General features: G+C 40.9%; 2 protein-coding genes across 3 annotated transcripts in view; both read left to right on the forward strand.

Annotated features, from left to right (window-relative positions):
* The first annotated feature begins 1,712 nt into the window (after positions 1-1,712).
* Lamtor5 (late endosomal/lysosomal adaptor, MAPK and MTOR activator 5) lies at positions 1,713-8,871 on the forward strand. Its single transcript, XM_052732221.1, has 6 exons — positions 1,713-1,820; positions 2,424-2,485; positions 2,604-2,912; positions 3,726-3,787; positions 6,357-6,474; positions 8,420-8,871. Exons 1-6 carry the CDS (start codon positions 1,713-1,715, stop codon positions 8,478-8,480), a joined length of 720 nt encoding a protein of 239 aa, XP_052588181.1. The 3' UTR covers positions 8,481-8,871.
* A 125-nt stretch (positions 8,872-8,996) lies between these two features.
* The window catches only part of Slc16a4 (solute carrier family 16 member 4), a 30,751-nt gene continuing 12,105 nt past the window's right edge, over positions 8,997-27,642 (forward strand). The window contains exons 1-7 of one of the 2 annotated variants that reach the window (XM_052732138.1): positions 8,997-15,269; positions 16,394-16,488; positions 21,346-21,478; positions 22,663-22,806; positions 22,942-23,103; positions 24,783-25,298; positions 27,352-27,563. In XM_052732138.1, the coding sequence (XP_052588098.1) occupies positions 16,402-16,488; positions 21,346-21,478; positions 22,663-22,806; positions 22,942-23,103; positions 24,783-25,298; positions 27,352-27,563 (1,254 nt within the window). In that variant the 5' untranslated portion in view covers positions 8,997-15,269; positions 16,394-16,401. Of the gene's footprint in view, positions 16,489-21,345; positions 21,479-22,662; positions 22,807-22,941; positions 23,104-24,782; positions 25,299-27,351; positions 27,564-27,642 lie in introns of both variants that reach the window. The other variant, XM_052732137.1, reaches the window with a different exon arrangement.

A 27,642-nucleotide genomic window follows, 5' to 3' on the forward strand; every position in this document is an offset into this window, starting at 1 on the left:
GTTGAAATTACTTTTTTAGATACACAAAACTGTGTCAAAATTAATTTCTTCTGTTTTCTTTATGTGGATTCCAGGCTATTTAAAACTACTCACATTATATGTGTTTGGATAGTGATGTGGAGGTTTAGAAGGCCAGAACTGGGCCCAGGGTAGAGCTCAGCGGTAGAATAATTACCCTAACATCATCAAGGTCTTGGGTAGGCTTCTCAGCACCACAAAACAAAACAGAAAGGCCAAGCTGAGGAGTCTCAACCCAGTAACATCTTTAACCCCTTGGGACCGCAGGGAGGCAGAACTGATACTGTTTCCACAAGCATAGAGTTGGCAAGGAGCAGGTTATCTCAGATGACCAGGGCAAACTTTGCTTAGAATCGTATCACTTACCTTTTTGGTTTTGTTGTTGTTGTTTGGTTGGTTGGCTTTTTGAGACAGGGTTTCTCTGTGTAACAGCCCTGGCTGTCCTGGAACTCACTCTGTAGCCCAGGCTGGCCTCAAACTCAAAGAGATCTACCTGCCTCTGCCTCCTGAGTGCTGGGATTAAAGTTGTGCGTCACCACCTCCCGGTAATACTTACGTTTTCAAACACAAAGTCTTAATGTAAATCTCAGGTGAGCCTGGAACATATACCCTTCCTGCCTCAGCCTCGCAAGCGCTGGGCTTTCTGGCATACCCTATGGTATGCAACTCTAACACTATCTTTTAAGGGTATCTTTAAACTGCTGTTCTAAAATTTGGATACCCCACATTGTATTACCCCGTAACTCAGGTAATTTCTCCAAAGTATGCACCCCCAAAGCCCAAATTACAACATACAAATTGGAATCCTAAGAAAGTTAAAATTCTAGAACCAGGAGCTGGGGAGAAGGCTCCATCAGCATTCTTACCTTGCAAACATGAAGACCTGGATTTAGTTTCCAGAGCTCATGGATAACCTCCTGGGCATGGTGGCACACACTTGTAATGAGCCAGGTAGACACCAGAAGATCCCTGGGGCTACCTGGCCAGCTAGGCTAGCCTAATCAAAGTCCCAGACTAGTGATAGACACTGTCTCAAAACACAAGGTTAATGGCACCTGAGGAACAAGACTTGAGGCTGACCTCTGACCTCTGCCTGCACAGGCACACACTACATAGCTGTAAACACATTGATCCCAAACATACACATGCATCAGGACACACAGGAGCATACATACAAACACATAATTCTGGAAGCATATCCAAACATGGTGGTTCACACCTGCATAACAGCATTATAGCATCAGGAAGGCAGAGGCAGAAGAATCACATGTTAGAGGTAAGCCTGACCTGCAGTGTTTTGTTTTGTTTTTCTTCTTCTTTAAATAGAATAAGTTGGGCTTCTATTATGGGTACCAGATTAGAAAAACGACTGAGTAAATGCCCGAGGTCAGATTTCTGGAGGACACTTAGTGCAAGGCATACTGCACAGAAGGAGGTAGAGATGAACAGAGAGTGGGGAGCCATGGATACACTCTCATATTCATCAAAGCTTCTGAGTGTAAATCTGCATTATTTTTCTGGGGAATAATATGCATACATATTCTTTAAAATGACCATACCTTTTGACCCAATAATTCTATTTCCAGTAACTAACCGTAAGGAAAACATGTAAAGGCACAATATCTGGATATAAGAATACTCAACCATCACTGCAATGGCGCTGCCGGGGTGGAATGGGGGTGGGGGACACAACGATGACCCCAGAGCAACTGAACTGGTCACAAATGAAGAGTAAATTCACTTTAGGTGTAGCTATAATAACAACTATTGCAAACAAAGTAAATGAATACTGTCATGAAAAGGTATTTATAATAAATTCTGTGAAGAAGCCCTGCTACAGAATTCAGAATTGTATATACAGTATGTATGCTGATTTTGCTTTTAAAAAATATTAGAAATAATACATTTGCAAAGACAGTCATATGGAAAAGATATTCTCCAAAATATCCTTACGGAACTGCCATCTTTGGACAGTAGAGTTTTTAAACCAGGCATGTTGGCGTAATCCCAGTATTTGAGAGCTGAAGGCACAGGGATCAATAGTTCAAGGCCAGCCTCAGATACATTGCAAATTTGAAGGCAATGGGGCTATATGAGATGCTGTCTCCAAAACAACAAAAAGGAAATATAAATTTTAAAAATTAAAGTTACTTTAAAGTAATAATACTTGTTTCTTCATTATCACCTAAAACTGAAATCTACTTTCTCCTTAAACTTTCTAAGCCCTAGTTAGTAGAAGTATCAACGCAAACTAAGTGTAGTGGAGCACGGCAGTAAATTCGAGGACTCAGAATTCCAGGCCAGCCCAGGTGAGCAAAAAAGCTACCAACGTCTTAACATGTTAAGATTCTGACACTTCCCCAGCATCCACTTTGGGTTTCAACCTGTGCCATCTCTTCCTTTAGAGCCGCGTGTGCACCCCTTCCCAAGGGTCCTGTGTCTTCTTGGTGATTGCCTTACTGCCCAGGTGAGACCCTGTCAAACCTGCGGGGTTACTTTTAAAAAGTCCAACTTTGGCTAGGGCTGGGAGTCCTTCGAACTGAAATCCAAAGGTTAAAAATCACTAAGACCCAGTGCTAGGACAGGAACAGAGGCCCTGAGCCCCGACTGAAGACCTCCCTGAGGGTGGAGAATAATCTGAAAGCCCGGGACCGCGAGCCGAACGCCAGCCACCGCGTGGGTCACGTCGCAGCAGCTTTGTCTTTCGGTAAAGAGCGCGGACGCAGCACCGCGCTGAATTTGGTCCCTCTGGAGACGCCGTCCGGGCGCCCGCCTCGTTCAAATCACGTGACCGAATCTTTCGGTGAAGCAGGAAGCGTTTTGCTGCGGGGTCTAGGATTGGGGCCGATAGCGGGCGGGATGGAAGCGACTTTGGAGCAACATTTGGAGGACACGTGAGTAGTGCGTGCGGCTGGTCCTGCGCTCCGGACCGGGGAGCTGGAGCGGGACCCGCGGCACGGACTGCGAGTGTCCGCGGAAACGTTTGGGGCGCTCGGGGCGGCCAGCGGGTGACTTCTGCAGACGTCCGGGCCGCGGGTGACTCCAAATAAAGTTTCGCAGGCTCTGTACGCTTCCTTATGGAGCAAGAGTCTTGCCGGCCCAAGCGAGAGAGGCCCGAATCACCTGTCGCCTCGAAACGTTCGTAGGGTCCGAGTAGCTCTTCAGAAGTTTGGGGAAGGATGTACCAGATGTGCTAAATTGAGCCCTGTAATGCAAATGCACACGCATATCTTCCCGCGTGGGTAACCCATCAATTACTCAGCGCTTATGAAGTAAAGACATCCGTTAAGTTTTTCGGCTATCTCTGTAACATTTAAAATTGGGAAGTGTAAAGTGGCTTACAAGAAGACACCTCCCCCTTTAGCTTCATAATCCCCTCCAGGAGCAATTCCTGTTACTTAAAATTTTTAACAGTTGTTTGAAATGAGTTGCTATCCTAGAGCATGCTTCTACACCAAGGACAAAACCCTATAGATAACTGCAGTGTTTGTGGCACTCTGAAGCCCAGAGGTACCTGGCACAGTTCGTTGTGAGAAAATGGTTTCTTAACAATTCAGTTTTCCTTTTGGAAGGGGGCGATAGTTTTAAAAGAAAAAGTCTGATTTGAGGCGCTTAATACTTAATGCATAGAAAGCTTATTTGTACTACAATAATTTAAGTATTTCTTCACATCATCTGGCTCGTCTTTCTTGTGCTCCTAAAATTAGAATGAAGAATCCATCCATTGTTGGAGTCCTGTGCACAGATTCACAAGGACTTAATCTGGGCTGTAAGTGTCTCATACCAGCCTCCCTTTGAGGTTCACTGGGAGTTTTACTTTGCTACTATTTTCTAGCTTTATTCCTGTTACCTTTTGAGCATAGAGAATATCTCCAAGTAAGACTAGATAATTGAAGCCTTTTGGTTGTTTTTAAAAGGCAGAAATGTTCCTCCCAGTTCTACAACTGTCCCTACTAAAGTGGTTTAGATAAGAGTAATCGTTACTTAATGCATTCCATATGCAGGGACTGTCTGTCGGACCATATTATTTCCTTAATTGCTTCAACTGAAAAATGGATGAGGCTAGCTGTTAATACAGCCACTCTTAACTTAGTGTCAGTAAAGTAGGGACTTCACAGTTAGACATCTGACTTTAACCCCATTCTCCTATTCTGTCTGCTAGCAACATGAGCCCAGAACAGAAAGTCTCCCCCCTCCTGGGGGGGGCGCTTCAATTTCTTTATTGGGTTATTTGATGATGCAACAAATGAAGAATTCCATGTGTTGGGCTCTTAAGTATCAGACACCATTCTTTTTTCTTACTCTACTTGGCCCTGGCTGTCCCGGAACTCACTATATAGACCAGACTGGCCTATAACTCACAACGATCCTTCTGCCTCTGCCCCCTGAGGTGCTAGGAATAAAAGTGTGCACCACCACACCTGGCTAGACACAGTTCTTAGTATTTTACATTGTACAAACATGAATATTCCTCAGTAAAGCCCTTTGTGATAGAGAAATTAAAATATAGAGCTTAATTAAGTACTTTGCCCAAGGTTTTACAACTAATGCATGGTTGAGATAGGATTTCTTAGCTGCCTCCAAAGCTTAAAACACTCAGTATAGAACCAAGATGTGATGTTCAATAATCTGTAGCAATTACAGATAAGAAACTAAGTCCAGAAAGGTAAATAGTACCAGGCGGGGGTGGCGCATGCCTTTAATCTCAGCACTTGAGAGGCAGGTGGAGCTCTGTGAGTTTGAGGCCAGCCTGGTCTACAAAGCGAATCCTAGGACGTCTTGAAAAGCAAAAAAAAAAAAAAAAAAAAAAATGAAGAGCTGTAGATGAATTTCTAAATGGTCTTATTAAATAAAAAACATGAAGCCAGATATATGGGTGAAAGCCTGGAAGAGATCAGGGAAATAGGGAAAGCCACCAGCCAACCTTACCTCACCAACTCTGCATCTTCCAAATGCGTTGACTTCCTGTTTACCCACACCTATATGCCTTGCTGTTCTGCCATCTGGTTTGCTCTCTCCACCCAGCTACAACATTTCCTCTTTCTGCCCAGCTCTGTCACTTCCTGTCTGTCTGTACAGTCCTCAAGACCTCCATGGATAACTAGTTTTGGAATTTAAGGCGTGTGCCACCACACCTGGCTCTGTTTCCAGTGTGGCCTTGAACACACAGAGATCCTGCCTGCCAAGTGACAGGATTAAGGGCGTGTGCTACTGCTGCCTGACTTCTTTACTTATAATGGCCTTTTTCCTCTGATCTCCAGGCAAGCTATATCCATTAAAGCACAAATAAAATATCACCACAAATAGCTAAAGACTGAAGTTAATTAATATCAGAAACTAGTAAACCTAGGAATTATTATAACTAATGCAGGCCTTTTTAGAGCTCTGGACTTTTGCTGGTACAGTAACAAACAGAGGTAATAAGGTTATGTCATCTACAAAAACCAGTCATTTGGAACAAAGGTAAATTTTTTGAAGCATTTGCCAGGTCACTAATGGAAAATTTTTAAATTCACGTGTGGAAAATCTAAAACTGAGCAAGTAAAACCTTCAAAGTATGAGGTTACTATTTGCTGTAGACCTTCAGGCTTCACTTTGACCTGTGGATTTTTTATGTAATAATAGTGAATCCAGATTTTCTGCCAGGATGGTATACTGTCTACTACCTTAGTTTCAGATGTAAGCAAGTTCCTGTTGCTTTTATTTCAGGGATCTGTTGTAAGCTTGGTGGTTACATTTAGTATCTAGGACATGATTTAGTTAATAACACAAGCCAAAGCAATAGTAAAGAATCCTTGAGACATTTGAAAATAGCCCAGCTAGCTTATGCTGGCAGAAATAATGCTTACAGATCTTCACATATGCTGGCAAGGTGATCTTACAGCAGAACTTTCTGAGTAACAACTTGTTCTTTGAGGTTGAGCTGAGAAAATCAGATTTCCCATAAGGAATTAGTTTCAACAAGTCCCTTATCCACATTGAGACACTCTCACCTTTAAATTTCTTGGTTTCAGCATAATTCCTATAAAATAAATTTATGATTTGATTTGAATTCCAGCTTCCTTATATGCTTGAGGTGTTTAGAGATAGTATGGTGATAGGAATAAATGAAAACTGCATGCCATTTACATCTTTACTGATTTAAGAACAATTGCCAGACTTCCTCACTGATGTGATCAGCTGAATACCAGGTGGGGAAAATCATTTCATGGCTGTACCTAACCTAAAAGGCCATGAGCTAAGTTTCTTTTTCCTGAATAATTCAGTAGGAAATACTACACTATAGATTTATATTCATTTTTAGACACTTAGGTAACAATTTCATCTCTGTTTTCTAGGTCGTGGTACCCTGTCAGATGAGCATGCTGGAGTGATATCTGTTCTAGCCCAGCAAGCAGCTAAGCTAACCTCTGACCCCACTGATATTCCTGTGGTCTGTTTAGAATCAGATAATGGGTGAGTATATATCACAGCACATCCCTTTCTTTTTGTTTAGAAAAACTTGACTGGGCTTTCCCCATGTCCATCAGTAGTTCCTTAATCAGTGTATCGCAGGGCCAGTGGGCATTCAGGCCCCATGACAGGCCTTCATTAAAATGAGCGATAAGAATTGTCAAGAACTGCCAATTTGCCAAAAACAAATTGGGAAACGGTAAAAACACAAAAAATTATTAGTTGAATAGAATTCTCTAAAATAATATAAATGTTAAAGATATTCCAAGATAAAGGTCTTTATAAAAATGTTAAATGAAGAAAGTTAAGAATCTAAAACGATATGGGCTAGAGAGATGTCAGTGTTTAAGATGAGTGCTTGATCCACAGTCCTGAGTTTAAATTCTAGCACCTCAGCACCATGTAGCAAGCTGGGCATCCCCACAAATACCTTAACCTCAGCTCCAGTTGAGAGATGGAGGGGCAGAGACAGGAAAATTGCTGGGGCTTACTGACTTCCAGGCTAGCAGAGAAAAGGAGTCCCAGGTTTAGGGACAAGACCCTGCATCAAAGGACTAGGTACATGGCGATAGAGGACAACCAACACCTTTTGACCTCCATGCATGTATATAGGTATGTGCACACTCACACAGACACAGATAAAATTAACCTTAAAAAATGCATACTATGGCTGGAGAGATGGCTCAGTGGTTAGGAGTACTGGCTGCTCTTCTAGAGGACCTGGATGGATTCAATTCCCGGCACCCACATGGCAGCTCACAACTGGCTAAAATTCCAGTTCCAGGGAATCCAACACCCTTACACAGATGCACCAATGCAAATAAATAAATCTTTTTTTTTTTTTTTTTGGTTTTTCGAGACAGGGTTTCTCTGTGTAGCTTTGCGCCTCTCCTGGAACTCACTTGGTAACCCAGGCTGGCCTCGAACTCACAGAGATCCGCCTGGCTCTGCCTCCCGAGTGCTGGGATTAAAGGCATGCGCCACCACCGCCCGGCTAAATAAATCATTTTTAAAAATGCATACTCTAATCAGTTTGGGGGATGGGAATGAAGAGGATATTAATATAATATATATATATATATATATAATATTAATATATTGTATATGTATATATAATACATAACCAGGTTAAAATTAGAACTAGGAGCCAGCAAGATGGCTCAGCAAGCAGAGGAGCTTGTAAACAGCCTGATGACCTGAGTTCACTCCCTGCAACCCACATGGTCAAAGGAGAACAGATTCCCTAAAGTTGGCCTCTGACCTCCATATGCAAGCAGTGGCACACATACATACACCAAAAAATAAGTAACATAATAATAAAAATTAGGGCTGATGAAGAGCATATACTGCTCTTCCAAAGGACCTGCATCAGTTTCCACCACCCACATTTGGCAGCTCACAACTACTTGTAACTCCAGAGGATCCGATACCTCTTTTCTGGCCTTCTCAGGCACCCATGCACATATGGCACACACAGACACACACATAAATAGAATTGTTTTTAATCTAAAAATAGAACCAGGAGGCTAGGCTAATGATTCAAGGCCCTGGATTCTAACTCCAACAATACCAACAAAAACCTCAAGAAAAAAAATCAGAACCATGTTGTATAGTAAGGATAAGGATTAATTTCATTTTTATGTTACAGACTTACCCGTAATTCTCGATTGTTTCATGCCCATATATGCTTTTTTATTTATTTTCTTTTTTTGATTACAGGAAGATTTGTCTCATAGTATGAGAGTGTAGTCCTCTTTATGGATGGGAAAAGCATGGCAGAGGTTATGGAAGTAGGGGTTTGTGGCTGGCATTTCTCAACAGCAGCCATTCATACTTGCTTTTAGATTTTATATATATATATATATATGCTATTGTTTTACATCTTAAACCAAATATCTTAAGTCCCATCTATTAGGAATTTGCTGATTATTTTCCTTTTGCTTTTCAGGAACATTATGATCCAGAAACATGATGGCATCACAGTGGCAGTGCACAAAATGGCCTCTTGACGTCTCTCGTCAGTTCTCCAGCAGCCTGCCGTAGGGATTCAGTCCTCCCTGTGTCAGTTCACTTGTGAAACTATGGAAGTTCCAGAAGTTAGGCCATTCACCTAATGTCCACTGTGGACTTTGTTATTTATGTGACAGCCAGTTACAAGATGTTAGTTGGAAAGGATTGTAGGTGTTTTGTTTGGGCTTTTGTCATTTTGCTCTTTGGAGACAGTCACTGCAGTCCAGTATTGCAGCCCATCATTGCCTAGAACTGTGTAGCCCAGGCTGATCTCAAACTCATGGTCTTCCTGCTTCCAACTCCTGCATCCTGTATAGGCATTTGTCACCAAGGTCCAGGTCATTTTGTATATAGAACTTTGGTGTGGTCAATAAATCTATTTAGAGGAAAGTTTTCTTTTCTGGTTCTTTAAGCGCTTAATGCTCATTTTTTTTCAGTTATTGAATTGTGATTTTTTTTTTTCCAAAAAGATCGTTATCCCAAACTACCTTTTTCAGAAGTTCCTTGAAATGTCTGTTTTTTTTGTTTTTTTTTTTTTGGTTTTTCGAGACAGGGTTTCTCTGTGTAGCTTTGCGCCTTTCCTGGGACTCACTTGGTAGCCCAGGCTGGCCTCGAACTCACAGAGATCCGCCTGGCTCTGCCTCCCGAGTGCTGGGATTAAAGGCGTGCGCCACCACCGCCCGGCGAAATGTCTGTTTTTATACAAGGGTGCATGGACCAAACATTTCCCTTAACCTAAGTGACATAGGTAATATGTCCTTAATGAGATAAGAAACTACTCATTATACAGTACAGTAGGTACTCTTACACTCTTTGTTTTAATTCATCTTTTAGTGAACACAAAAATGGGTTTCCTGATAACACTGTCCTACATGTAATGTGCCCTGTTTTATGTTTATGTAACTAAAGCTGAGGGATTAGCATAGTCACTGAACAAGGGCCTACATTCTTTTGCGGGGGTGTTCTCTGGAGAACTCTGCTTGGTCTACCATCCAACATCAGGATTACCAGGAACCAAGAGAGCCTGCACATCCGGATCTCGGGTCTTAAGGGCTCCCATCTCCTCCCCGCCTCAGGGGCAGGCCATAGGTAGGCGTGACAGTTACTGGAAGCCTCAATGGGGGTAGTACTTCCAGGTCAAAGCTGGAACAGCTACCCACTACATGCCCCAGTTTGTTTATTTATTTAAATAGTTCCTACTACTATTTGGCAATTTAATATTTCCCAGTATAAAAAAATTCTAGAGTATTAAAGTGCTGTTTACAGAATAAGGATTTTGGGTAAGACACTCATAGCCCTTGTGTACTTAAGTAGAAGGTATATAATTATGTATGTAACATGTATGTAATGTCCTATCTTAGGCATACAATCTATATGTTTATCTGCACCACTGCCAAATCTGTTGTGAGAACATGACCTTTGTCTTACATTCTAATCACCTAGAACAGTTCTTAGTGCACAGTAGGCACTAAATAAGCTCTTGCTGAATACATGACTATACGGTTTTGTGGTATAAACTGGGCCTCCAAGAACAGAATGGATGTAATGAGTAAGGGTTTCTATCAAGAGGAAAGTAGTAAGAGGCAAACCAGAAGGAATACTTAGATAACAGCAAATGCTTTAGTCTGTTAGGCAGGAGGTAAAAAATCTAGAAGGCAGCTAACTTAAGAAAATGCCCTAAGAATCCTAGACCTATCTGGGTGGTGGTGGCTCACACCTGTAATCCCAGCACTTAGCAGGCAGATCTCTGAGTTCAAGGCCAGCTTGGTCTACAGAATGAGATCCAGGACAGCCAGGGATACATAGGGAAACCCTGTCTCAAACAAACAAACAACAAAACAAAAAACCAAAACACAATCCTAGACCTAGCAGACATGGGAGGCAAAGACATGATTGCTCTGAGTTTAAGGTTAGTCTGGGCTACATGGTTCCAGACTAGCCTGTCTCAAAAAAAAAAAAGAGAGAGAGAGAAGAAAAATCCTGGGGGTTCCAAGTTCATTTGTTTCCAATGAGAAAAACTGTTCTCATTAATCTCCAATTCTAGCCTAAATATAATGAGCCATTAAAACACAACACACACCAGGGTCTTGTATCTCAGGCTAGCCTTAAACACTATTAGGACAAAGATGACCCTGAATTTCTGATCTTCCTGCATCACTTCCAAAGGGCTGGGATTATAGGTGTGTGCCACGATGCCTGGCTTTTACAGTTCAGTCTTTAATGAGGTTTTTTCATGCTAGACATAAACTGAGCAATTTATATACATTTAGTTCATTTAATCTTCTGTATTATCCCAGTTTAGAAAAGAATGGGTTCTGTAAAATAATCAATGTGGTACTAAATAAAGGGGTGGGGGCAACAGAGCAAACAGAATAGGAACAAGGATTTAATTTTCTAGTCAACATCATAGAACAGAAGATGACTGATTTCAATTTTAGCCACATTGAATTTGACAGGGCACCCTGGTGATGATAATGCTCAGTAACAATGTAAGTACCTCCCATCCACTGCATTTTGAACAAAATTCAAAGTTGATAACATGGCCTGCAAAATCTAGCTCCTGCTCATGGCTTATGCCATGTATCATGCTACACCTGCTTATCTCATAACTCCTTTCTTTAGCAGTGTCTGTGAAGCAAGCATTTTCTCATTTACTCAGTAACCATTTGAGGTAGGAAAAAGTATATCCAATTTATTAATAAAGCAAAACTTGTGCTGGGAAGACCTGAAGGCTAGATGTCTTGTTACTTTTCTATTGCTGTGACAAAACACCATGACCAAAGCAACTTAGAAAAGAAAGCCTTTAATTAAGTTTACAGTTTCAGATCATTAAAAAGAGTCCATGATGGTAGAGCAAAGGCATGGTAGTAGGAACACCTGAAAGATCACATCTTGATCCAAAACAGGAGGCCAAGAAAGGCACACTAGGAATGCCAGGAGTCTTCAAATGTCAGGACCATTCTCAGAGCACATCTTCAGGCAAGCTAGGCCTCCTAATCCTTTGCAAACAGCTCCACTGACTGGGAGCCACAAATTTATGAGCCTGTGAGGTCATCCATTCTCATTCAAACCATCACACTGGAGATAGGTAATTTTCTAGTCTGTTCAGAACTAAAGCCGAAGTATGGTTGCATGGGGTTTCCCAAGCCCATCCTCTATGATGGTTAATTTTGTGAATTAAAACTTGACTGGACTATGATATTCAAGATACTTGAGTTAAGTGTGTCTGGATAAGGCCATTTGAATATGTGTTTGTGGGTCTCCTGTAACCCAGCGAAGCCCTGAACAGACTAAAAATCTTCCATCCTTTCTCTCCATTTGATTCTTTGACTTGGGGCACTGGCCCTCCATCCCCAGACTGTGCCTGGAACTTACACCTTAGTTCTGTTATCCTTGTTTGGAATGGAATCCTGCCACACTGTTTGCTGAGTATAGATGCTGGGCTTCTTAGTCTCTATAGTTATGCGAACTAATTACTTATAGTAAACCTTACTGGTCCCACTTCTATTGCCAACTGTTTCTGGCTCTGGACAACATAATTTCTTGGGAGATGCCAGGCAAATGCAATTCCTCAGTGAGCTGGATAGTGTTATGTCAACTTGGCACAAACTGGGGTCAACTGAGAGGAGGGAACCTCAATTAAGAAAATGACTTCATAAGACCAGGTTGTAGGCAGACCTATAAGGTGTTTCTTGATTAGTGATTGAGGGGGAGGGCCCAGCCCATTGTGGGTGGTATTATCCCTAAGGTGGTCCTGGGTTCTATAAGAAAGCAGGCTGAGTAAGCCATGGGGAGCAAATTAGTAAGCAGCACCCTCCATGGCTTTTGCATCAGCTCCTGCCTCCAGGTTCCTGCCCTGTTTGAGTTCCTGTCCTGACTTCCTTTGATGATAAACAGTGATATGGAAGTGTAAGTCAAATAAACCCTAACTTGTTCCCTAACTTGCTTTTTGGTCATGGTGTTTCATTACAGTAATAGAAATCCTAACTAAGGACGGGCGGTGGTGGCGCACGCCGTTAATCCCAGCACTTGGGAGGCAGAGCCAGGCGGATCTCTGTGAGTTCAAGGCCAGCCTGGTCTCCAAAGCGAGTTCCAGGAAAGGCGCAAAGCTACACAGAGAAACCCTGTCTCGAAAAAACCAAAAAAAAAAAAAAAAAAAAGAAATCCTAACTAAGACACTTAGTTCTGATGATTAACTAGGACTCAAAGGATTCAACATTTCCCTGTAATCATGTTTATTATAGTAAAAGGAGAATTTACAAAAGAAAATGGTATTTGGGAGAAAATGAAAAAGAAACAAGGCACACTAAGAATTCTCCTTTAGTCAAGTCATATAGAATGAACTTAATTTCTACAGCATGGAGTGTGATAATATTTATGAAACATCTTCAGCCAGAGAAGTTCACTAGACAGTGCCCAGAGGAGGCTGATCACAAGAGCATTTTCTACTAACAAATGTCAAACTTCCCGGTTCCCAGGAGTGAAGCATAAATCTTGATTGTTCCCTATGGGAACAGTGATCCACTCATGATTTATGAAATAGTAGGTATTCTCCTGAAATCCTAAGTTCCCAAATGCTAGCCAGAGGCCAGTTCTGTAAGCCAACTTAATTTTTTTCTTTTAATTTTTTTTTTTTAAGACAGGGTTTCTCTGCATAGCCCTGGTTGTCCTGGAACTCGTTCTGTAGACCAGATTGGCCTAGGAATCAGAGATCTGCCTGCCTCTGCCTCCTGAGTGCTATGAGCAATAGCATCAGCCACTATGTCTGGCTTTGTCAGCCAACTTTTTAAAGGCAAGGACTGAACAAGGACAAGGGAATGTTCAGCTGGATCATTTTCTTAATTTGGTAATATTGTACTAAACTAAGTCCCAAGGACTGAACACTACTCATAAGTTACCTGACAACAGTAATTAGGAATTATGGTAAATTCTTACCAAATAGCTTGATCGCCAAGAGTTAAAAGGTTAAAAGCTGAGAAATTAATCATATGTTTAAAGACTCTGTAAGCTTAATTAAGTCCATGGGTATGGGTGTTGACATGTTAACTAATATCCAAGATACCTTAACAATTCTTTCTTCTAATTAACAAGAATGATTCATGAGTTTTTATTTTGTTTTTCTTTCTTTGGTGCAGGGAGGCAGGGTCTGACTTTAACCTAGATTTGTTCAAATTCACAGCAGTCCCCTTGCTTCAGCATCTGAGATCCTTAACAATAATCTTGCAAAACAGCATTAGCCACATTTTATAGTTTCAGAAACAAATTCAAAGAGGTTAACTTGCTCAGAATTTCAGGACTTACAATGCAGAGTTGAGATTCTAAGCAGACCAGCATAACTCACTGTCTCACTGTCCCTCAACGGTTTCTACTAAGGTGTTTATATAAAAGGTATGTCTGAAGGGGCTCATCTCTGAGGACTTCAAAGTCCTCTTGGTCTATAGATGACTGTCCCACTCCATTTCAAATCTGGTCCCAGGGCTCCAGACAGAGCTATCAGTATCAAGCTCAACTTCACCTCTTGTGACTAAATCATAGCTTTGCTTTAAAAGAGTAGCTAGCATGCCACCACAGACCTTGAAACCAGTTCCGTGGATGGTCACTAAAAACATTTTCTTGGGTACATAATTATCACAGAGCTCCTTGAAAATTATTCCTCTTCCTCTGGGTTTTGCCTTCTGTATGTTTATTTGATCTTTACCACCAACACCACATAAATGCATCATCTTTCCATGGTTGCATTTACTGAGCATCCTCCCAAATTAAGCCATCCTACTCCAAGCACTTTAATAAAAAAAAGTCTTTGAGCTGGGCTTTAAGAGGATGAGAAACCCCTTGGTTAAAAAACAAACAAAAAGTACAGATTTCCAGATCAAACAACTCATACTTTGGCTTAAAATACACTCTGGTTTAAAAATCTGGAATGTTGGTGTAAGGAGATCAAAGGCACTTTCTTGGTGACTTACTTTTTTTTTTGTGGAAGGTGAAGCAAAGGAAGGAAATTGGACTGAAATGTTGAATTAGTCAGGTAATTTTCTAGGACTCAGCCTTAATCATTTCCAAAATGCAGTAAGAAAAAAAAAGTTTCATTAAAATTACTATAAGTATACATTTTTCATGGGAAGTATCTGAAATTAATCAGGTTCAAAAAAGCAATTAAAATGGGACCTGAAATCCCAAATTAGTAATCATACTTAGTGAGTACAATAGAGCACACAGCGGGCTAAATTTACTGAAGGTTTTTGTGTGTTTGCTACTAGGGACCAAACCCAGGTATCCAAGCTAAGCATGCACTCTTTTCAGAGAGCAACATCTCCAGCTCCAACACTACCATCTGTGGCCCAATAAGAAACTCTCCCACGTCTGGAATTTGTTCCTTTAGAAACCAGTCTTGATACTCCCTGGTGAACTTTGGACAAGTGTTTCAAAAATCTGAAGTCCCATCCCCACCCCCAACCCCTCAGGCTTGAGATGTCACTAGGAGGATTTTCTCCTTGGTTTACTCCAACTGCTTTTGACCTAGGTGGAAAAATCTGTGTGGGCTGGCTGGAAGGCTGGCCTGAGCTGTTCTCAAGTTACAGCCTCTTCCTCCTCCCTCAGGAAGTAAAGTCCACTGGCAGGAGTGTCTAAACCACTCTGCCCTGCTGCTGGACTACAATGCCTGCTTGTTTTCACCAAGCAGCGGAATGAAATTCCTTAGGGAAAAAAAGTAACATTTTAGGAAAAGTAACTATTTTTCCTCCAAATTTCCTTGTCTACAGAGGATTCATTTGCTGAACACATCCTTAAAGGTAAGGTGGAAATGGAACTGGGCCTTGGGTTGGTCTTCTCAGGGGCCTTGGAATAACTGGAATCTCTGTCCAGCCTAATCATCTAACAGATGTCAGGCACATGTACGATACACACACATCCCTGGCATCTTTCTGTCCAGCCTAATTGTCTAACATGTTACACACAAGTGGGAGTGGGAGTGAGCGAGAGTGCGGGCGCGCACGCGCACGCATACACACGCACACACACACACACACACACACACACACACACACACACACACACACACACACACACACACCAGCCTGCTTTAACAATTGGAAATGAGGGTAACACCCATTCCTCAGAACACATACATTTTCTCTTTACCAATATATAGGTATTTACTTACTCAACTGTTTGAAGGTAGCACAGTATGACATTCCAATCTTGAATACCTAGCATCTCTCATAAGGTGGAGACTAGTCTCCTGCAGAATCATAATTCCACTATCACATGCAAAATATTTAACTTCTATACAGTACCCTCTATTTCAGTTCATTCATATTTCCCAATTGGGCTTCCCAATTTCTTTTTCTGATGTAGTATCCAGTTAAGAAAGAGATAATGTACTTGGTTGGGGTATCTAGTTCTTTAAAAAACCTAAATGCCATATAAAGGGGCTGTGTAAACCCAAGGTCCCCCTCCCATTTATTTTTCTTTAGAGTGAAGGGCTGGTTCCCAGAACTGGAAAGGGAACACATGGCTTCCTCTAGAATTGGCTATAGGTGGTGGAGATTCTGAGCACAAGTGGAGTGGCCATTCCTGTCAAGGGAGTGAGGCTGAGCCCTTCTTTACATCAGGCAGACTTCATATGTAACTAAGTGAGAAGGAAAAAGTAAAATCACAGAACAATTGCTTTTATACCATGGAGAAAAAAATGAAATTTAAAAATTTAGCCATGCACACCTATAATGCCAGCTTTCAGAAGGCAGGACTGCCTTGAGTTCTAAGCTAGCCAGAGCTACATAGCATGACCAGGTCTTAAAAACAAACACACACACACAAACCAAACAAACCCCACATAAGTTTCAATCACTTCCTTGGCTACTGAAGCAACTATGTTTTGGCTCTGTCACAGTGATCTTCTGTATGTAACATACAGGAAGTCTCATGATGAAGAGGGAAGAAAAGGCCCCCCCTTACACTAAAACCCTGGATGGAGGATGGGGATGGATGATCGTGTTGCATTTCTTCCTGGTAAGTTTTCTCCCCTTTCAGACTGCTAAACTGTCTGGAGAAAAGCTTGAAACAACCTAATAAAATCACTTCAGAAATAACGGGATTTGAATAGACAGGCAGCCAGGAACTTCCCCAAACTGCTAAGATCAGAGGCCAACCCAGCTAAACCCAGCTGAGCTGTTTCCCTTCAGAGAAAGAAACATTATCCAGTCCTCTCCTCTGCCTCTCTGATCTCTTAATCAGAGAATGCTCAAGGCTTGATTGGCAGTTCTACTTTGGCAGCATGGCAATTGGGATTTGAGGACATTGCATTTACTATACTAGGGATAGCATTGGGCATTTCTGAAAGTACTCAAGCCCTGTCAGGTGAGACTATTCTTGTAATTCCAGCACTCAGAGGCCAAGGCAAGATGACTGCTGAATGTTCAAGGCCAGACAGTCATACATGGCAAGACCCTATCTCAAAATAACTGCCCACTCAGTCTAACATGTACACAGTACTGACAGTAGTCCCTGTGCTGGTGTTTGTCTACTTGACACCAACCTACACGTCTGGAAAGAAGGAACAGCAATTGAGCAATTGCTTCCATCAGACTGGCCTGCAGGCAAGTCTGGGGGGGGGGAATTTTCTTGATTAATGATTGATGTGGGAGAGCCCAGCTCACTGCCTCCTCTGGACAGGTGGTCCTGTGTTGTTTAGGAAAACAAACTGAGCAAGCCTGGAAAACAAGATAGGAAGCAGTATTCCTCCATAGTTTCTGCTTCAGTTCCTGCCCTGACTTCATGATAGTCTATAAACTGTAAGCTGAAATAAACCTTTTTCCCCCCCAAGAATTTTATCATATCAATAGAAAGCCAAGTGAGACAGCCTCCTTCACTGATAGGGTTGGGAACATTTCAGCCTGCTGTCCACATCCCCGCTTCCCCATAACTTAAACTAGAATTAAACATTGTAGATCTCACATGTAAAACTAAGACTTCTTGCCCTCACCTCCAAGAACTGTTGGGGTTGCTTTGTAAAAAAAAGTGGTGATGTGCATTGTCAGGATGCCCATTCTAAACACTGATGGATCCCATCATGGCTGTGCCTCAAATAACCCTGCGTGTCTATAAACTTGGAGACACACTCATAAAAACACCTTTTTCTTGACACTCCTCCCCTGCTTAGATTTACAATAAGAGGCCACACGATGGGAACACAAGTCCTGGCGAGTAACAGACATCTGTATGAAATTGGAGGTGGGAAAACATAACGCATTACCCCTCCATAATGACAGAAAAGGAGAAGGCAGAGCTTCTCAGCTAAGATTTGTGTATTATAAAACTTAATAAAGCACAATTTGCTAAATTCTGTCTTCATTACCAAAGAATAGAATTTCGTCTCTCCTTCCATAGAAACATTACTAATAGGGAAAGTAAAGATGCCTTTAGTTTCTGAGAGCCCTGCCTGGTTGGGCCTCCTCTCAAATAATGGTGTATGGTGTTGGTATTGTTGGATAGTCTGGGTCTCCCACTTTTTCTACATTTTTCTTAATGGCTGGCAAGTCATTTGACTAGTTACTGCTAAGACAAAGTACCTCATAATCAGGGTAGTAATGTCTTACTTGGGTAATATGATGATGCTTACTGAAGCACAAAAAAATATACCGAACTATTAACAATGAACTCAAGCTAAGTCACTGCTCATAGTAATAATGTGCATCCTTAGGGCAATGCATTTATTTCTGTGTGAATTACAAGCATGCTTTTCTTTAAGATTTAAACTCCTGAAAAAGTGGAAAAAATTCTCAGTGTACTTTGTAAGCTCCCCTACAAAGGCAGAGAGGTTACATTGTAACTTACCATACTTTAATATATAACTGTTTCTGTGTTTAGTATGTCTTACCAGACATATATGCCTACTCTGAATATACAGCCTGAAACACAGTAGCCACTAATTAAATACCTGCTCATGGGGGATGAAATATCTGATAGACAAGACATATTTATAATTAACAAGAGGACAGATGAAGTCAGAGGTGCAGAGAGGCTACAGAAAACACGTTAAAAGCCAGGTGTGGTGGTGCACACCTGTAATGTCCGCACTATTAGGCAGTGGCAAGAGGAACATGGGTCCAAAGCTAGCCTGGGCAGCACAGTGAGATAATGTCAGAAAAATAACAGATTGACCAGGAATATTGGTTGCTCTGAGGTTATAAAGTTTTAATGAGGCAAATTAATCGGGAAAGTATTTTAGAATTACATCTGTGGTTGCTATGCCAATAATGGACTAGTGAGGATTGTACCTAGACATAGAGTATTCATTGGACAAGCTGCAATACAGGCAAGAAAACAGTAAGGTCCCAAATTTAAGGAAGATACCAGGAATAACTGAAAATACAGATCTGATCATATTGAGAGGGCAGACTAAGATGTGGACAGGAACCTGCCCAGCAGGGAATATAGAGTCCAGAGTTGTTAGCTGAAGAATTTTGGTGGGTGATGAATGCTCACTAGAGTTAGGAATAGGAAGAAACACTATGAACAGTTTGAATGGCTTAATCTTGTACAGAGTCCAAGGGACTTGTAACCAAGAATGTGTTTGTATAGTCTACATGTACCTGGAGCAACCTGTGTCTCTAATATATACTGTTTGAACTTTAAGGCAAAGTGGATAAAATCACCAGAGAAAAGAGGAATAAGACAAATCTTGAGGGTAACCAATGTGGGGACGAATGGAATCATTCAGAGAGGGTAAAAAAGTGAAGAAGTAGGAAGATGTCTAGAAATTATCAGGGAAAAAAACGATGTGTGGACACTGCTGAGGTCACATAATAGAAATAGCAACAATCTCCTGACTTAGCAACAAGCAAGTTATAACCTTGGTCAGAGCCCTTACATGATGGGCACTAAGCTAGTGAACTTCAGTTTTCAGTGGAATATTATGATAAGAGAAAGTAGACACAATAGACTTTGAAAAAACTTGTCTGTGGAGGTCAGGACAAGCATGGATAATACTACAGAAGGGCCTGGGAAAGACGCTGCCATTAAATAAAAGTGACCCTAACAACTGGCACTGATTTCAAAATAAATCAAGGCCACACACACACACACACACACACACAGTAAGGCCCACTTAGTATTTCTTTTTGTTTGCTTGTTTTCAAGACAGGGTTTCTCTGTGTAGTTTTGGTTCCTGTCCTGGAACTCCCTCTGTAGCCCAGTCTGGCCTCAAACTCACAAAGATCCGCTTGGCTCTGCCTCCCAAGTGCTGGAATTAAAGGCATGCGCCACCACCGCCCAGCCTTAGCCCATTTATTCTTATGGGTCCAATACAACTAACTGCTTTTGCCAGGAGGTGTTTGCCCCCGCCTTTAATCCCTGCACTCAGGAGAGTTCAAGGACAGCCAGGGATACACAAAGAAGAAACTCTTGTCTTGAAAAACCAAAACCAAAACAACAAAAAACTGCTTTTAAGTTGGAAATTAGGGGTTGAACCATTCCTAGGATTTTGCTTGATTTGAAGGTGAAACTATTACAATGGCTGATGAAAACTCTGAAGCAGGACTGAAACCTACCAAACTTGATTCAAGGCATGGGATCAAGACTAATATAGTCATCTGCTTGGTTAATGAAGGGAAAATACATTGGGAGAAGTCTTTAGAATCTTTTTTGAGTCCAAATAGAAATGAATTAGGAAGTTCAAAGTTAAAGAGAGCTGGCTGGGTAAATCCAAGAGCTCTGCCTTTCCTTTCCTGATACTCAGTGAATACACAACACAGCCTGTTATTGGGCAGGTCACACTCAATTCATGGCTGTCATACCTAGACATTAGAGTTAGAAGGAATAAGAAACACCTGAACAAAGAAGAAAAGTTCTTACTTAAGACCAATAGCTAGCCACATTCAGATGATTAATAACAGAGGTAAGCCAGGAGTGGTGGCACATGTATTTAATCCCAGTTTTGGGAGGCAGAGACAGGAGGATCTTTGTGAGTTCAAGATCAACCTGGTCTACACAGTTCTAGGACAGCCAAAACTTTTGAGACTTTCTCAAAAAAAAAAAAAAAAAAAAACAAAAAAAAACAAAAAACAAAAACCAGGTAAGCATTGTGGACACCACCACATAGTTCATACATAAAGGAAAAAGGCTTACAGAATGACACTTCACATTGGTGGTCCTTGCTCATAAGGACTGCTCATTTTAAACTGAGACAGGTCTAGTGCATTGATATTTACACAATTTGCTAGTTTGATTTTTTTTTTTTTGGAGAAAAATTATAATAGATTAACAGATAGTGGGTGCTAGAGACTGAACCTGGGCCCTCTGGAAGCGCAATAAGTGCTCTTAACTGCTAGGCCATCTTTCTAGTCCCAAGTTTTGTTTTGTACTTTCAAATCAGAATGAGAAAACTGTTTAGGACTCCTTCCTGAACTTTGGGAGCCTCCTATACACTGCCAATTCTTGGTCTCTTGCCTCCAGATAAGAAATACTATTCTGAAAAAAGACTAGAAATGCTGATTAAAGAAGGGTGGGTGTTGGTCATGATTCTTTAGGAGTTGAGGAATGGTGGTATCCAAACAGAAATAGTTGTGTTCCTCCCACTCCCCCAAAGCACGTGGAATAAACAACCTCCTGAAATGCTATGCAATAAGGAAACAAAATAGTGGTGAGTCTGGAGTCAGTCTAGGATATAAACTTCACTGCCTGTACCATCATTGGCATTTTTTTCTCTCTAAACTTCAGCTTCTCACCTACGAATCAATAGTGACACATCCTTTTCATAAGACTTGAAATGGGGATTTCAAGTCTATATTTTCATGACTATGTCTCACCACTTTAAAGAGGACTAGCCTACTTCTCACCTAACGAGGACCCTGATATGCTTTGGTTTAGGTAAATGTGTTTGTGATGGGGATGACCAAGACATTTGCAATTTTCTTTGTGGTCTTTCAAGAAGAGTTTGAAGGCACTTCAGAGCAAATTGGTTGGATTGGATCCATCATGTCATCACTCCGTTTTTGTGCAGGTATGAAACTGGCAACAAGCTTACTGTCTATGGAGAAAGACCATAAAGGTCTTTGACAACACTGTCATGACTTTAAGGTTGAAGTACTGTTACATTCAAGTTTACTTATTAATATGCATTAATATCAATATGCAATACTGAAAGAGACATCATAGTGTTTAATGTAGATGTATTCAACCGTCTTATTAAATAAGAAACACAGAGCCGATTCAGAGAAGAAAGCCAAGAGGTCAGAGCTAAGAGCCTCACCCTTCCTGCTTCAGCGATCCTGTTCAGCCAAGAGAGCTCTCCGAAAAAAGGGACCTACTTCCTGTGTGTGTCTTTATATAGTCTAGCTGTTCTGCCTTCTCATTGGTTATAAACCCAAACATGTGACTGCCTCGTCACTGCCTGAATGTACCGCCCTCCAGGTCCTTAAAAGGCGTGTGCCACCGCCGCCATGCACTTGCTATGGCTCTAATAGCTCTGACCCCCAGACAACTTTATTTATTAACATACAATTAAAATCACATTTCAGTACAAGTAAAATACCACCACATTTCCCCTTTTCTTTTTTTTTTTTTTTTTTGGTTTTTCGAGACAGGGTTTCTCTGTGTAGCTTTGCGCCTCTCCTGGAACTCACTTGGTAGCCCAGGCTGGCCTCGAACTCACAGAGATCCGCCTGGCTCTGCCTCCCGAGTGCTGGGATTAAAGGCGTGCGCCACCACCGCCCGGCTCCCTTTTCTATTTTAATAAAAAGGAAAAAAAAGAAAAAGGCACTACTTAACTTGATAATTAAGTTGGGAAAATGAGGGTTAGAAAGGAATTAAGAATCCAACTATTTAATTCATGACTGGAATTTTTCATGCCTTGTTTCTTTCTAGTCTGGTAAGGCTTTCAGTCCAGTGAGCCAAGACTGAAAGTGAAACCTTTCAGTTTTAATTATGTGACCATATTCAAAACAAACATTAAACCAATTTCTCCTCTGGTTCTAGTTAGTGCTTAGTAATACGGTAATATGGAGATTAGTGATTCAACTTTGCACAAAACAAAGGTCACTAGTACAAATACAATTTTATTTTCTTGAATATACAATATTTTAAAGTAGTCATCTTGCTTTCTTCTAATCATTCATTCAAATCACACATAGGGATTGATGGATGCCAGAGCACATTAACTTAGCACTTTCTCTTTCTTCTCTCAAGGTCCCCTGGCTGCTATTATTTGTGACATACTTGGAGAAAAAACTACTTCCATTCTTGGGACTTTCCTTGTTTCTGGTGGCTATCTGGTCAGCAATTGGGCCACAGGCATTCCCTTTCTTTGTGTGACTATGGGACTGTTACCAGGTGAGTCTACTGTAAATAGACTATAAAAGATGAAACAGGAAACCTTCCTATTGCCCAAGGCTCCTAAATAGATGATCTGATCTGGTTAACTAATAACCTAATAAGAAAGGAATTTCAAACTTGTTTTTCTTTTAGGATTGGGGTCTGCTTTCTTGTACCAAGTAGCTGCTGTGGTAATTACCAAATATTTCAAAAAACGATTGGGTCTTTCAACAGCAATTGCCCGTTCTGGAATGGGACTAACGTTTCTATTGGCACCCTTTACAAAATTCCTGATAGATCTTTATGACTGGACAGGTGAGTCAGTCTAAGTTTCTAAACTATCAACTCCAAAAGGTTAATGTTTAGCCCTCCCTTTGATGACTACAGGTGAAGCTTCAAGACTAATAAATTCCTCTTCCTCGATCCAAGGTCACTGTGAGACCGTAGTGACTCCGAATCTTGCTATGTAGACCAAGCTGGCCTCAAACTTGTGGTGATGCTGGGATTATAGGAATGAAGCACCAGAACACTTAAGTGCAAACACTTGTAGAATGTATTGCTATAATATGCACAAGGTTTGGGGTTTAATCCCTAGTACTGAATATGACAGGGGAAATAAGGATGATACTTAATAGAAGCACAACTAGAAAATAAGAAAAAAAGTTCTTCCATGACCTAGGGGCTTTGCTAGCCCACTCAAAATTCTCTTTGGAATTCAACGCACGAGATCCAACTGGAAACAGTGTACAGTAACACCCTTAGAAAAACAATGCTCTTCTCTTTTTCCTCCAAACCGTCATTAAAAATTGTAACTAAAATAGATTAAATGGAAAAAGTATTTGTAAAAAGATTATGTTCCTATTGGACATATATATGTCTATGTGTGTGTGTTTATATATATATATAAAATCAACTAGAAATTTCATAAAACCATTTCAGTTTTCTGAAATACTTTAGTTAAAATGTTTATGTCTATTTCTTTCTTTATAGTGGTTTCATTAATTCTTTCCTATGTAGTCTCATGGTGAATGGTAATCTCCAGCTGACAATCTTTAAGAAAGCCTACATAGTTTGTTCTCTCCAGAAACACAAGTCATAGCTTTGTTCAGGACACACTGAAACCAAGTACTCAGTATCAAAGGCAAGACTAGCATGTCTTCTTTCAAGGGAATTAAAAAAGTATCAGGCTGAAAGGCTGTTCCCTTTTCTAATTCCCCATGATTCCTGTCAACTAATTCTGTATTTCCTACAAAATCCAGTCACTGCGATATATTTAAAATACCCATAAGCCAGTATGTGGAGGTGCACAACTTTAATCTCAGCACTCACTTGGGAGGCACAGGCAAGCAGAGCTGAGAGTTCAAGGCCAGCCTGGTCTACAGAGCGAGTTCCAGGACAACCAGGGCTATTATACAGAGAAACCCTGCCTGGAAAAACAAAACTCATTAAAATGTATTATAACTTTGTGCCATTCAGATTAGCAACTTGCCTCCCCCCCTTTCCTTTAGCAAAAATAACCCCTTTTCATATGTCTTCTTGGTCCAACTTCCTGGTTTTCTATCTCCAAAGTATTCCATTTTTCTGTAGCATGTATATTGTCAATAGATTTAAATGCTTTCAGTTGAATTTGGGAGGCAAGAAAGGAGAGATGGCTCAGCAGTTAAAAGCCATTTTGTTATTCTTCCAGATGACTAGAATTCCATTCCCAGCACCTACATCAGACATCTCATAACTGCCTAGAATTTCAGCTCCAGGGGATCTCATTCTCTCTTCTGGCTTCAGTGGGCCACACACATGCATGAACATGAGCACATAATGCATGCACATGGAGACACATACATACGCATAAAATAGACTTTTAAGTAAACATGGAGGCAAAGTAGTGTTTTCAAGAATTATTGGACTAAGTAGATTGGCCTTTTCTGAGTCTATAAATAGAAAGTACCATGAACCAAAGAGTATTCTTATCTTCTCAATTTCTCTCTTCTACTTAGGTGCTCTTATATTATTTGGAGCTATTACATTGAATTTGGTGCCTTCCAGCATGCTCTTAAGACCCATCCACATCCAAATAGAGAACAATTCTGATATTAAAAGCAAAGGGAGCAGTTTGTCTCCAACTGGACCAGAGGTATCAGACAGGACAGAAACATCATACTGCAATGAGACACAAGAGTCTTCCATCCAAGGCATTTCTATGAAGAAATCTGGACCATCTACTAAAAATTTAACTGTCGTAGAAAATCAAAGTGAAGAGTTCAGCAACAGGCCTCACAAGAACAGACTGTTACTTACGAGCAATGACAAAAGTTACCAGAAAAAGTTTTTTTCATGGAACTGTAAAAATCTTTTAGATATTTCTCTCTTTAGAAATCCTTTCTTCTATATATTTACCTGGTCTTTTCTCCTCAGTCAATTAGCATATTTCATTCCTACTTTTCACCTAGTAGCCAGAGCCAAAACACTTGGAATTGACGTAATGGATGCCTCCTACCTTGTGTCTGTAGCTGGTAAGAAAACCTATTTCAAGCTTCCTACCTAGAAGGAAAAATGAACTTTGCTTGTTAAAAGTTTATTAAATTTTACTTTAAAACTGAAGCAAGTAGAAAAAGGAGGGAAAAAGCAAGAGTGATCATGAGTGGGCTGTGGAAGGCTAGGGAAAGCACATTTTCTGAGGCTAAGCAGAATACCTTGCATTTCCTAATGCAGATCTGTAAACTGCTATCTTGCAGATTCAAATGGACCCAACTTACCTTATTCATTTTCAGGTGTCTAACACAGTAGACATCAATTACTCCTTGGGTAGCTTAATTTCAGAAAGCTGGTGCTAAGTGTCAATAACAAGTCTGGGAAGAAGGAAATCTCAGCCAGAAAACATAGTGTAGTAAGTGGAAAGATTGATTCTGAAGCTTAACTTCTCAGGTCAGGCTCTTGCTCTGAATTTCCTTGCTGTATGACCTTGGGCAAGGCATCCTCCTCTGTGTCAGGATTTCCTGTCCTATCTATAGGATATGCATAGCACAATGCTTTACCTCACAGCTCTATTATGAATGTAATGTGTGTAAGTCAGTTTAGTGCCAGGCCCACAGTTAGCATAATGTTCTACTGGTATTTGATGCTAAATATATTTCTTCTTGAAATAATTGTGAGATAAACATGACCCTTGGATTAGTCACTAATCCACAGGTTCATGTTTAAAATAAATTAGAATGTTCTTTTCTGTAATTATAAAATATTGTAAGATCAAATGCTTAAGTTGCAGATTCTCTCACCTGACAAAACAAAAAGTGAAACAAATGAAAATGGGTAAGATTGAATCCGTTTTGCTCTAAGCCAGCAATTCTCAGTAGTCAACTTACCTTTTCTTCTACATATCTCTTACCTACCAAGCCCTTGCAAAGCATAAGACACCTAGTTTCAAATGTTCTCACTGCAAAGATGCTGTGCTTCAGTGAAAAAATGCTGTTACACTATGTAGACTAGGCTAGCCTTGAACTCAGAGATCTGCATACACACACACATTCTAAAGGCATGTGCCACAGGCTCCATGTTATTCTTGATGACAACGGCTTTTGGTATTTTTAACTGCTATGTCTTGTAACAGGATAAACAGTAAGAATGCCGAGTGAAAAAACGTGTTCTTAAATTTTACTGATTACACCATACCACCTATGTCCCAAATGACATTTTTAGACTTCTTACGTATTTCCAAATTAACTATAACAACCTTTGGAGGTCTTAAATTCCAAAGCTTCATAAACAAATATAAGTCCCTGGCACCCAACGTTCGTGGTACGTGCAGTCGCTTGCCTGTGGCCTTTCGGGCTCCCGCTTAGACCTGAGATACATATAGCCGGTTGTGGTGGCTTGGCGGCCACCAGCTCCCCAGCTCCGGCCGAGCAGGCCCAACCGACCGTAGCTACAAGCGGTTGTGGGGTCTGTGGGGCTGGGCAGGACTGGAGAAAACTCCAGCTACAAGTCCCAGTGTCTATGTTTTTTAATGTAAGATTTTAAATTTTTGTCTCATGTTTTACCTTATGACTCCTCAGGACACTTAAGTTTCATATCTTCACTTGCAGGACCTTTTAAGAGACTGTAAGACCTCTTCAACCCATGGTCTTTTTAGCAAGGATTCCACACACAATTAGAAAACACACATGGCAACTTGATGGTTTCATGTTCTGCTGGAGGCAGCATTTTGCTATTTTATTAATGTGTTTAGAAAAGAAAAGTAACTTATATATCCTATTTTGGTACGAAATCATTTTTTTTTTGGTTTTTCGAGACAGGGTTTCTCTGTGTAGCTTTGTGCCTCTCCTGGAACTCACTTGGTAGCCCAGGCTGGCCTCGAACTCACAGAGATCCGCCTGGCTCTGCCTCCCGAGTGCTGGGATTAAAGGCGTGCGCCACCACCGCCCGGCACGAAATCATTTTTCTTTCATGTATTCTGACAACAAAATGGAGTCCTACTACTTGGGGAAAGATGAGCTTATATACACTGACGTTTTTACAAAAGGTGTTAGGAAACACACAGATTGCCTAACTTTGTATTCGCTGTTCTAGGTATCACTGAGACCGTCAGTCAGCTCATTTCTGGATGGATTGCTGATCAAAACTGGATCAAGAAGTATCAATACCACAAGCTTTACCTCATCCTGTGTGGTGTGACTAACCTGCTTGCTCCTTTGGCCACCACATTCCCACTCCTTATGGCCTACACCATCTTTTTTGCCATTTTTGCCGGTGGCTACCTGGCACTAATACTCCCAGTACTGGTGAGTAGACTCATTCATTAAAGTTAAACCACTCAATACAAAGATCAGTAACAGCTTTCCCAAGAGCGAATTCAAATTT

The sequence above is a fragment of the Peromyscus californicus genome, unplaced genomic scaffold (assembly GCF_007827085.1).
Source record: "Peromyscus californicus insignis strain IS unplaced genomic scaffold, ASM782708v3 Scaffold_9__1_contigs__length_137607984, whole genome shotgun sequence".
Taxonomy (NCBI): domain Eukaryota; kingdom Metazoa; phylum Chordata; class Mammalia; order Rodentia; family Cricetidae; genus Peromyscus; species Peromyscus californicus.